The 12,813-nt window shown below is 34.5% G+C and overlaps 2 protein-coding genes across 15 annotated transcripts in view; both read right to left on the reverse strand.

Annotated features, from left to right (window-relative positions):
- rimbp2a (RIMS binding protein 2a) overlaps positions 1-11,847 on the reverse strand; it is an 87,985-nt gene extending 76,138 nt beyond the window's left edge. For 13 of the 14 annotated variants that reach the window (XM_082542402.1, XM_082542403.1, XM_082542399.1 and 10 more), the window contains exons 1-2: positions 11,662-11,847; positions 10,965-11,108 (exon numbers count right to left, since the gene is read on the reverse strand). In XM_082542402.1, the coding sequence (XP_082398528.1) occupies positions 10,965-11,102 (138 nt within the window). In that variant the 5' untranslated portion in view covers positions 11,103-11,108; positions 11,662-11,847. Of the gene's footprint in view, positions 1-10,964; positions 11,642-11,661 lie in introns of those variants that run through there. The other variant, XM_082542397.1, reaches the window with a different exon arrangement.
- Positions 3,793-7,200, reverse strand: LOC309711513 (uncharacterized protein; the record flags this gene model as incomplete). The annotated part of the gene is made up of 6 exons (XM_082541904.1): positions 7,049-7,200; positions 6,777-6,849; positions 6,188-6,530; positions 5,609-5,704; positions 4,773-5,083; positions 3,793-3,809 (listed from the first exon to the last, which is right to left on the reverse strand). The coding sequence occupies exons 3-6, from the start codon at positions 6,475-6,477 to the stop codon at positions 3,793-3,795; spliced, it is 714 nt and encodes a 237-aa protein (XP_082398030.1). The 5' UTR covers positions 6,478-6,530; positions 6,777-6,849; positions 7,049-7,200.
- Positions 11,848-12,813: the final 966 nt, after the last annotated feature.

Below are 12,813 nucleotides of genomic sequence, written 5' to 3' on the forward strand. Positions count from 1 at the left end.
CTTTTGTTTCTAACTCTTTTAGGTACAACATACCAGCTACTCAGCTGACTGACATGCGAGACTTGGGGTTTAGTTGGATGGCCATATCTCAAATGTTGTCAGTAAATGTTCGAACACTGTACAACCACAGGATACAACTAAGTTTAGTGGACTATGGAAATTTTAATAATACTTCAAATGTGGATCTTGATCATCTCATTACTGAGATTCTTACACATACCCCTGGCTCAGGAGAATCCTACATTAGTGGTAGTTTGAGAGGAAGAGGAATCAGAGTTCAGCGGTGGCGAGTGCGAGAACGTTTAAGAATAGTTGATCCAGTGGGAAGAGCTTTGAGAGGACGGAGAGCAATTCAGCGGAGGGTCTACAATGTCACTGTCCCAAATCAAGTGTGGTATGCCTTTTTTCACGTCTTAAATTTGATTAATGTTAATTATTACTTCCTGCATTGTAGTAATATAATATTTTGTTTGTGTTTTAATAAACAATGTTGTATAATGTCTGGGTTTAAAATATTGTTTATCTCCAGAAATAGTTTACATGACAGAAGTACAATGTCAAAGTCATAGACCTTTATTTTAATGTACATCTAGTGTCATAATAATAATATATTTCTTCTTATTCCAGGCATATTGACACAAACCATAAGTTAAATCCTTGGGGGTTCCAGAGTGCCGTTGATCTCTTTGACCTCCCACAACGTGTCAGGGGTGATGCTGGCAGTGAGAATATTGATATTGCACGGTTTATGATTGAACATCGAGGGCCAAACAGAGGAAGCTTTATGGTTGGACGAAGTGTGCATAATCAAAGAATTGAAAGATTGTGGGGTGAACTAAACAGAGTTGTGTCAGCATACTTTAAAGACCTTTTCCTCTTTATGGAAAATGTTGGGATTTTAGATAGCACTGATCCATTTCATATTAGGGCTCTTCACCATGTATATCTTCCAAGAATTAACAGATCTGTGGATGAATTTGTAAATCAGTGGAACCATCACAGCTTAAGGACAATGGAAAATCACTCCCCGCTGCAGCTGTGGACTGTTGGAATGTTGCAACTTCCTCAGCATCACAGACCGCTCAGTCAAGTGCACTTCAGACATCGTTCTTACCATCACCAGCAGTTGACGGCTGACTTGAGGCAGATCGACCCCTTGAGTGACGATGGAAATCATGGGATAGAAGTTTTTTTGACAGCATGCCGCATGCTTCAGTTAAGTTATTAGTAAATTTGTTTGTGTTAATTAAAAAATTTATTTGAGTGCCAGACACTAAAAATTGTGAAATATCATGATACTGAAAAGGGTCCAAGACTATTATTTAGGTAAAAGAAAGGTAAGATAAAAAGACTGGTTTTATCTTCATATTCACTTGTGCCATTTAAATCATAAAAGTAGACAAATAAAGTGTTTAGACTACACTTTTCTTTCATGACAAACCATACTTGTCACAGTACAAAATGTTACAGTATATGTTACATATGATTGTATGATGTACTAATGTATCTGTTAATAAACAGGAATTATGATTCATTCATTAAATAAAATATGTTATACATTTTAAACTCTTTAAACTTTTTTTTAAAGACACAAATTACATAAAAAGTAGAAACACAGAACACTTTATTTGTGTATTTCCAGTACCCATAGGAAGGAAATAATATTCTGCAGTAATAGGGCTGGTCTTAAAAAAACAAAATGAAAGAGGAAAAAAACCCCAAACAATCTACAATGAGCCTGTGTTATCAAGTAGTATAGTAAAATATGCAAACAAAATCCTTAAAACACTCCCTGCAAACCAGGTTATGTTTATTATCATTATCATTATTATTATTGTTTATAATACTTTGATAATATATAATAATTTGATAAGATTGTAATGTCATATAGTGTGATATAATGTTCATATTTCAACCTGTAACATAACCAGGTTTGACCTAACCAATGTCTGTCACATTTATAGACAACTTTGCTGCCAGTGTTGGAGATACTGTCTTTCTACCTTTTAGTATGTAGGGTTACTGTAATACTTTTCAAAACTTTACCAAAACCTAACAAAAACATTTTTAAACCTGTGAGTTAAGCTAAAAGTTAAATGATATTAATACAAAGTTCTGTGTAAAGCATAAATGTTCAAATGGGACACTGAAATAAAGCTTAACTCATCTCATTTGAAAATTCACATTATGTGGAATAGTTGAACACAGGAAGCATTTGAGAAAACTTAATTCTATATAACAATGAGATTGTGGCATATTATTTTGCTCACTGCAGGGGTGCTAAATAATGTAATGTTACTATGGGTCATACCAGAGACAAAACATGCCATATAAGCAGGAAAACAAATTAACTACAATCAAAAAACAAAAAAATGCCCCACATGTATAAACTGAAACAAAATTATTCTATCCATTCTCTTCGGCTTATCAAATCCATGTCTGATTTGAAAGTAGTGTGCACTGCATGAACTGGTATTTAAGCTGTAATTTGAAAGACACACATGAAGCTTATTTAGGCTATACAGTCCTACTGCTGTCCAGGGTGTACTCTGATGCGGGGTTTTCAACATTAACAAAAACAAGAAAATAAAAAATGCATATGCAAAATAGAAAAAAACCCAAATCCTCATCATGTCACCAATCCTTAAGAAAACACATCATGCTCTTCCAAATCCTGGTGAATTCCGTATTGCAAAATCCATGTCTGATTTGAAAGTAGTGTACACTGAATGAACTGGTATACGAAGGATATTTTCACAAGTATTGGCCACTGGAAATCTGCAGTTAGTGACGAACTCAAGGCTTGGCTTTGGAGAAAAACCCAGGGCTGGTATGCTGTCACATCCAGTGCAGAAAACAAGAATATCTTCCAAAGAGACATCATTTTCAACTATAAGATAGAAAAATAAAAAATATTAATGATATTCTGACTAAGACTACTGATGTACAGATACATTAAATTACCAAAAGATTAAATCAAAAGTGAAACATGTATATATTTTTAAAAGTAAGCTGTAATTTGAAAGACACACATGAAGCTTATTTAGGCTATACAGTGAAACCACAATGTCAAAAAAAGAAGTTAGTGGAGACCACAACATATTAAATGTACGTGGATGCAGCAATAGCCTATTATTTGTACTCAGTATACAGGATTGGTAATAATTTATTTATTTAGTTATCCTCCTATTTATCCTGTTATTTATTTATCCTGTTAATACACTGAAGTCAAACTGAAATCACATTTGGATACAATGTTCTTTGTAAACCCAGCACTTGCATCAGTACTATCTATCTACCTTTTTTGTTATGGCATCTATGTCTGTAATTTCATGATGCTGCTGCACAAAAGTGAGAATTTTGATTTATGGTCAAACAATGTGCCAAGTAGTAAACTCACATTCTGCCTCCTGAAGATAGTCTTGCCAGAAAGCCAGGGTCCGGCACTCATCTTGAAATGCATTACTCCCTCGTTCGGAGTGAATGATCTGGAATAGATTCTCCATATCAGTTGCTCTGAGAGCCATTCCAGCTTTCACGAAAAGGCACTTCATCTGAAGAGGGTATGTCTGTAGAGCATCTAGGACACCTAGAGACCTCAAGCCATCTCTGAACCTAGCCAAAATAAAACAAAATCAAATTGTATTTTATATTACTATTATTATATTTGATTGGATTTGGAACCTGTATCATAACAAGAGGTTTTGAGGTTTTATCAAGAGACATTTCTGAACTAATTACATTTTACTTTCCTGTGGACTGCTGTATCAGAGGTGAAGAACATTTTTCCCCTTACAGGGCCAGACTGTCTTAGATACAGATAAAGAATGCCTATACATGGAACAACTGAGCTGAAATATGATACACAGGGACCTGTCATGAATTGGAGTAAAAATGGCACCAGCTGATTAGGAATTACAGTCAATTTTATACATTATCCACCATCTTTAAAGATGGTTGCTTTAGACAAGTGATTGAAAGCTAACACCATTTTATGTATTATTTTTAATACAAGGATTAAAATTCTTTACAATTCTTTACAGCCTTACAGTCAGATCAGGTAACTGAGCTGGCTTGTTATGCTTTGGGTTATTATCAATTTACACTGTCCAATCAATTTAGCATTTGCATTTGGCTGAATCTGAACAGATTGCCCTTTACACTTCACAAATCACCAATGCTATCATTGACAACAGTAGTGGCTTGGTTCTATGGCAGCTACTCATGCCCGTGTCATAACACTGCTTCCACCATGTGTGACTTAAGCTATTCTTTTCTTTACTATGCTTTTCTCCTTCCATCATTTTGGTTAATCTTGGTGTCATCTGTCCATATCTTCATAGTAGTATAGCATAGTTCTTTTAGATGTTTTCTGGCAAAGTCCTTCCAGTTATTTACTATTGCACCTTGTTGTAAAACATCTGTGTTTCCATTCATAAGTGCATCTCTTGATTGTTGAATTACACCATATCAGTCATTTGAATAATTACTTTTGAGAAATGAGAGAGCATGTATAAAAATGACCAGAATTTCTAAATATGTAGTACTGTTTCAAACCTTTCAACTAAAGCAGACAATCTTCCCTTCAGTCAATCTAGGTTTAATTTTTTAAAATCCTCTGTGGTGGTACAAAAATTCTGTCATTGCCAAAAAAATGTGTTTAGTTAACTGTATGAGATACTAAACTCGTACATGTAATCACAAACCAATTGATGTATAATGTATTGATGTAAAATAAATCAAATGGCAACAATTAATAAAATCATAAGTACCTTTAGAATTGCACGTAAGAACTTTAGCATTGGGTGGACCTTCAAAGATGCCAAGTTTGTCCTTGACTTCACAGAGGCAAAGTCGGAAGAACTCCCGAGTAGGTCCTCCATTGTCAACAGCACCCTCAGATATTCCATAGTCATCAGTAAACTTCACCTCTATTTTTTTCTCTGGTGAAAAATTGGATCTGCCCATGGCTCTGGATGCTCCATCCCACACATTTCGCCTTATGATGTTGAAGCGTACAGTGCTGTCATTATTTACTCTAGTAACAATCTGCTCCAAGATTCTCTCTAAGCTCTGGACGTCACTGAAACATACACACACACAAAAAAAAAAACAGTAAAGAAATATACTAGTCTCAATGGCAATAACCCACCAACAGAATAATGATGTACCATTCTTAAGACTGTAATTGATATTTAACAAAAAAGAGATACAAATCAAGAATGTTTGTGATAATGGAAAAAAGATTAAGTTTAAGTTAAACTAAGTTTACATTTTTATCTTGTCATAAATACACTAGTATTTATAAATAGTATAAATACACTATATAAATACAAGCAGAACAAGAAAAACAACAAGATCCAACACTGACAACCAACCTCCATTCAAAAAAGTAAAAATAAACCAAAACATATATCAAGTAAAATATAAGTAATCTGATAGCCTTGGTAATCTTCAAATGACAACAGAAATCACAGGTTGCAGTTCGTAGTTTGCTTATTCAAACTGATCCAAAACTAGACAGTAGATGACTCCTTTTCCGCAACAAACATAAAATAATGGTTAATATGTTGACCTTTCAACATGTAAAAGTTTGTGTTGTACTGACCTTTCACTTGCACTTGAGTCTAAAGACCTTGAAATGGCTTCTTGGAGGTCGGGGTCATCTGACAGGTATTCTTCCTCAAACAGGCCAAGATATGTACTGCAAAGCCAGAATGTTTTGTAAATTATTTAGTTAAATTACATATAAATGATGTTGACATAATTACATTATCACAATACATAGATTGGCCTCAGCATTATTAAAGTTGTGTGGGATCATCTTGACAGAGAACAGAACAAAAAGCCTGGAAAACTATTCCTGAACCATGCTTAAAGAAATTCAATAAAAAGAAGACATCACCATCAAGAAAGCTTGGTTAAGAGAGTTCAAGCTATGTTGAAGACTAAAGTAGCTCATATCACATTTTGAATTTTAAGCTCATTAAAATTCTACAAGTTTTGTTCTACTCTAATATACTGCGCTTCCATGTCTGTTTGTAGACAGAATTTTGTAGACTTCAGTAAATCACTGCGCTTCTTTCCTATTTTTCCAGCAAAATACAAAGAAAGCAGGGGTGGGTCATGACTTTTGCACAATATAGCTCAAAAGATTAAAAGATACAAACATGTACAAAACACATACCTGTAGGATGTGCTGGATAAACTTGGCTGGGTAGGTCCATTGGACACACTGGAGGTGTTACTAGAGAAGACACGTGTGTCACCAGTAACACTGGCAGAAGAACCCACTGATAAGCCAGGTGTGTTGTAACTGACAAAGGCAGATGTTCCACTGGAGTAAGGCTCATCCTCATCAGTAGCAACGACAGCAGGATTGGTGGACATTGTGAGGGTGTCAGCAGAGATGGAAGATTCAACAGTACAAACATCTTGGGTAGCAACGCACCAGATGACCTCATCATCAACAGACATGGACTGTGCGTTAACAATGGGAATGGCTGAGGGAACTTCTTTAGAAATTTCAACTGTGAGAACACAAAGAACAGGAGTTTAACTTTTGAATAACATCTAATCACATTTATAGCTTTTGCTTTTCATGTATTTAGGGGTACATTTCTTCCTGCTCAAAATATTAAACTAAATTTAAATATGATTTTAACAAAGACTTGACACTTAGCTAAAGACACAATGCCTAAGATGACTAAGTAACAGACAGTGAACCAACTTAATTTACAGTTTATTTGGAGCGACTTTTAGATAGGAATATTTACCGCATTTGTCAGAATTCAACGTTTCTGTGAAATCCTGCCTGCTTGTATGGCTACTCTCTCCATCAGAATATGTCTGTAAATTAAAACAGATAATACATTTCATTATACTGACAACAAAATGTCATAATAAATATTAGTAATATGTTTATGTATTATGTATTAAAACATAATACAAGTGACAATGTTTAAGGGAGTTTAAAATCCATCTTTGCCTTTTTCACTCTCATTTTATGAAAATACATACATTTGCTGAAATGATCAGGATTACTTACTGATTCATTGTCCTCACATAAGATGACCTTGTCAGGTCTGACATAAATTGACTTCTGATGAAACAGTTTTTTCACAAGGTCTCCATTCAAAGTCTGTTTGGAAGTGAGTGATGGCTCAACTAGTTTGGTGTGGCATGCCAGCAAAATCTGTAGCCTAGGGGAGGAAGAAAACATAGCTTACCTGCATCCTTCAACAACTGGCTGGAAGGCAGTCCTTATTGCCTGCATTACTTTGTCTGAGTCCCAGTCACAGCTAAACTCCAGTGCAGATTTTATATGTCCATTTTCAAAAAGCCAAGCTTTTTTGTTACGCCTTGGCACATGTGTAGTTAGATGGTCTGGCAAGAGAATCGCTTCTTTGGTGAAAGACTGAGCCACAGAATGTGACCTGCTTAGCTGTGCTGGAAACCTAATGGAGGATAAAGGCAAATTAAACATTTCTGCATGTTATATTACACTTCTCTGATCAATGAAGTACATTTAATTAAAAAAATACACCATGCTGTACACATGTCTAATCTGCATTAATAAACACCCTCTAGCCCCATGGTAGCTAGGATAGGCTCTTGGAATCCTGAATTGGATAAGTGGAAGAGAATGGATGGATGAATGGATGGATAGATGATGGAAGATAGTGGGATGGATGGGTGGAGAAACTTAACAATCACATAAACAAATGTCTTCAATTCACGGAGTACTTTTTGTTGCTTTAAAAAAGGTTTCATTAAATTATATACTGCCAACAACTATGTATTGTAACAACTGATGTGCTTTGCTTTTACACAATGTTTGCAGATTAAGCTTACGGGACGTGAAATATTATAGAAATGTTTCCACAATTAAACAAATTAACTGTTGTGCACAGTTTAGTCTCCACGTCCACACGCTGTCAGTCTATCGCACAGTTTTTTTGTTTTGTTTTTTTGTGATATTTTTGTTTACTTAGCTTCGTCGAGCAATTGAAACCTACGGGCTATTACTAACCTTCCACTAGTAATTTCAGTGCATTTAGTTCTGTTCTTACCTCTTCTGCCTTGGGCCCTTTCGAGTAAAAGGTCTAAGATTGTAGATGGGACCTGTTGTGGGGCACTCCTGTGATGTGGAAGGCACGTTCTCCATAACGTTAGCTGGATAGCCAGGGGTTATCTGACCGGAGAGGTTCACTGCATTTGGTCTTCCACGATGAAAAAGTGAATAAATTTCTTCATCAGTAGTACGATGCGGTACACTAGTACAAATATTAGGTTGGCCAGAACATGCATTTGCCAAGGTGTTAATTAGCTCCTCATTACTTAGAATTTGAGCCACAAAATTCCGTGCGGACTGGCTCATAGTGCCATTCCTCGCAGGTACAAACAAGGAAAACACTAGATGGCGCAAGCGCCTCCGTGACGTCAAGTTTCATTCTATATATTCAGAAGATCATTCTATATATTCAAGTTTCATTCTATATATTCAAGTTTCATTCTATATATTCAAGTTTCATTCTATATATTCAGAAGATCATTCTATATATTCAAGTTTCATTCTATATATTCAAGTTTCATTCTATATATTCAGAAGATCATTCTATATATTCAAGTTTCATTCTATATATTCAAGTTTCATTCTATATATTCAAGTTTCATTCTATATATTCAGAAGATCATTCTATATATTCAAGTTTCATTCTATATATTCAAGTTTCATTCTATATATTCAGAAGATCATTCTATATATTCAAGTTTCATTCTATATATTCAGAAGATCATTCTATGTATTCAAGTTTCATTTCATATATTCAGAAGATCATTCTATGTATTAAAGTTTCATTCTATATATTCAGAAGATCGTTCTATATATTCAAGTTTCATTCTATATATTCAAGTTTCATTCTATATATTCAAGCTTCATTCTATATATTCAAGTTTCATTCTATGTATTCAAGTTTCATTTCATATATTCAGAAGATCATTCTATATATTCAAGTTTCATTCTATATATTCAGAAGATCATTCTATATATTCAAGTTTCATTCTATATATTCAGAAGATCGTTCTATATATTCAAGTTTCATTCTATATATTCAAGTTTCATTCTATATATTCAAGTTTCATTCTATGTATTCAAGTTTCATTTCATATATTCAGAAGATCATTCTATATATTCAAGTTTCATTCTATATATTCAGAAGATCGTTCTATATATTCAAGTTTCATTCTATATATTCAAGTTTCATTCTATATATTCAAGTTTCATTCTATATATTCAAGTTTCATTCTATGTATTCAAGTTTCATTTCATATATTCAGAAGATCATTCTATATATTCAAGTTTCATTTCATATATTCAGAAGATCATTCTATATATTCAAGTTTCATTCTATATATTCAAGTTTCATTCTATATATTCAGAAGATCGTTCTATATATTCAAGTTTCATTCTATATATTCAAGTTTCATTCTATATATTCAAGTTTCATTTCATATATTCAGAAGATCATTCTATATATTCAAGTTTCATTCTATATATTCAAGTTTCATTCTATATATTCAGAAGATCGTTCTATATATTCAAGTTTCATTCTATATATTCAAGTTTCATTCTATATATTCAAGTTTCATTCTATATATTCAGAAAATCGTTCTATATATTCAAGTTTCATTCTATATATTCAAGTTTCATTCTATATATTCAAGTTTCATTCTATATATTCAGAAGATCGTTCTATATATTCAAGTTTCATTTCATATATTCAGAAGATCATTCTATATATTCAGACTTTGGATGGAATATATATATAATATTTTCCTAAAGGGCATTCCATAATATGTATATATATGTATATATGTATATATATATATATATATATATATATATATATATATATATATATATATATATATATATATATATATGTGTGTGTGTGTGTGTGTGTGTGTATGGAAACACACACACATCACACCACTCGCATGTACTGTACCAGTGGTACCAGTATACTATACTATAATATATATGTGACAATAAAAGTGATTTGATTTGATTTGATCACACACGTGTGTGTGTGTGTGTGTGTGTGTGTGTGTGTGTGTGTGTGTGTGTGTGTGTGTGTGTGTGTGTGTGTGTGTGTGGACATATAAAAATATGGAGCTGGAGATGAGAATGGCAGGTTTGTGCCATTGTGTTTTCAGAAGCATGCTGTCTTCTCTGAGACATAATTGTCAGTGACTTAGAATCACCAGTGATCCTCTAGAGGACAAGTGGTTTACCTGATAGATCAATAATTTTTCTTTAGGACAAGGGGATTCAATTCAAAGTGCCCGAATCACACAGTAGTATGTCTGCTGCTGTTAAAACCTTTACAATTGTTTTAATGTTGCTGACAGGTGTACATTTGTTGGGATCAAATAAAGCACAAAAAGAAAGAGATGTAAGCAGTGACAAGATAATCAAGAGATGCAACTCTTTGCACTCAAATCTCAGTGCTCGCAATAAATGAAGACTCCCATGTAGACATTTAACATTTTAACATTGAATGCATGGCTTACTGTCTGAATAAAGTCTGCACAGTTAAAAGTTTGCACTGCAACATGGCAGTAAGTTCACTGTATCTACAGTCACCAGATCTCAGTTCAGGGGAGCACCTTTAGGATGTGGTGGAGATTTAAGCCAGCAAAAGAGGATCTGACCAAATACTGGCAAGATGTACCTGATGAAATGCCCAGTGAGAGTATATTAATTTATACAGTTTAATCCTATCTTATAAGATCACTACCAAATATTACTTAAAACTGACTTCAAATCACAAGTTAAAATTTTATCAGCTACTAGTAAATGCCATTTATCCTACACCAAGGTCAACACTAATGTTTCCACACTAAAGTTTATCTTAGCTATAAAAGCAGTAGTGTGTCTAAGGCCTATAGTATGATGTTACCTTGCCCTTGCTCTGCAGGTGGTGATGGTGCAAGTTTCTGGCAGCAATCATGGCGAGCTGTCTCTGGATCCACTGTAACTCCCTCTGAGACTCCCTCAGCAGGTTCTCCACATTAGCACTGGACTTGTGATCCCGCATTATCACCTGCAACACCAGTCTGCAGGTTACATAGTGAATCTATGATGCAAACCTCATATTCTGCACGCACACACACTGACGGTGCAATGCTGGAACAGTGCCATCAGCATATATACAAAGAGAAGCATGTACGCATCATTGAATAATCAAGAACTATTGCTTTTTGACCAGCATCAATAGGTGTCATTTATTAAAGTTGAATACTTAAGGATTTTGAGCTACCTTTGTAGTTTGTGTCTGGTTCAGATTTATATTTTAGTTTCACTAAACTTCACCTGAAAATAGAGCATATTTATGTGCATTCTTTAGTAGTTCAAAAACCTATCCATCTAATCACCATGTTTCCAAACAAACAATAACATATAGTGTGTTTGATCGATATTAAAATGACAAATAACTGTACATCATGAACAAAAAGCATTTCAAATATTTCATTATAATTCATAATTATTGTTTTCTCAATGCAAAATTCAAATTGTTGCAGTGCATAAGCTAAAAACGAAAGGTCTGCTGCTGAGAAAAAGCACTAATGCACTAATAAAGAGCTTTTGACACTTACTGTACAAATCCTTCATCTTCTTTCATTAAAAAAATCAACACGCAACTTGTTTTTTCATTTTGAGAAACACATTCAGTCCTTGAGAGTAAAAGCCACATTTTTAAACGATGAATCATTATTCCAGTTGAACTCCGTTGCCACCCGCACAAGTTCGTCCACATATACATGTAAGCACTGACTAGTATGTTCATGTGTGTGTCCATGTGCGTGTGCGTGTGTGTTATCACTGAGAGAGAGCTTCATTCGGTTACATAAGAGAGGATTAGTGCACAGACACACAGTGAAGGGGTGTGTGAGTGTGTGGAGGGTATGGTGGAGGGGGGCATGGAAAATACAACAGCTCATATTAATTGATACTAAATCTCCATCTATGTTGACATGCTTTGTGCGTTTGGTCAAACAGACACTGACTTCCACACTGGAGTGTTGCATTCACACTAACCATACAGAGCACAGATACATGCAGGGTAGAGACGGTTAATGATGCTTGCACCTCAGGGGATTTGACTTATTGGACTCTACCTAATCTACACTAACAAATGCTCCAATGTCTGACTGTCTGTTTTTTCATTTGTGTTTTTTTAATACTAACAAGATCAGATTCCTTCTTTTTTTTCCTTTTTGCTTTTCCTTTTTGATTCATTCATTCAAAAAGTGGCTTTTTTAAAATAAATGAATGCCATTGTGTTAAAAACTAATGACCAAAGACAAAAAAGAATAATAACTGGCCTCTTCTTCTTCTTCTTCTTCTTCCATTGTTTCTCTAACCTCGGCCAAATGCTTGAACAGATTCTCTGTGCTGACTCACCTTGGACAGCTTTTACTTCCTTGCAGGGGATTGTGGAGGAGGAGGAGGACAGACAACAACAACAACAGCAGCAGCACACAGAGCTCAGGAGTCTTACAGATTTATGCAAAGCATCCCACCCTTCAAAGACCTCTATGAACCACCTCTGAGAGCCAAAGTATCTCTGTCGCAGATTTATCAAAGGCAGAGAGAGTGACATTATCCAGGCCTGATCATTTTTATTTATATATTAAATAATCTATAAATCCATTATTTTAATTAATTCCATTACAGTATTTTTTTTAAAATTCAAAACCATCCCCTTTCTCTAAAGATTTAAGTTTATTACTGTGGTGAGGCAATGT

The sequence above is a fragment of the Aulonocara stuartgranti genome (assembly GCF_965226115.1).
Source record: "Aulonocara stuartgranti genome assembly, chromosome: 7".
NCBI lineage: Eukaryota > Metazoa > Chordata > Actinopteri > Cichliformes > Cichlidae > Aulonocara > Aulonocara stuartgranti.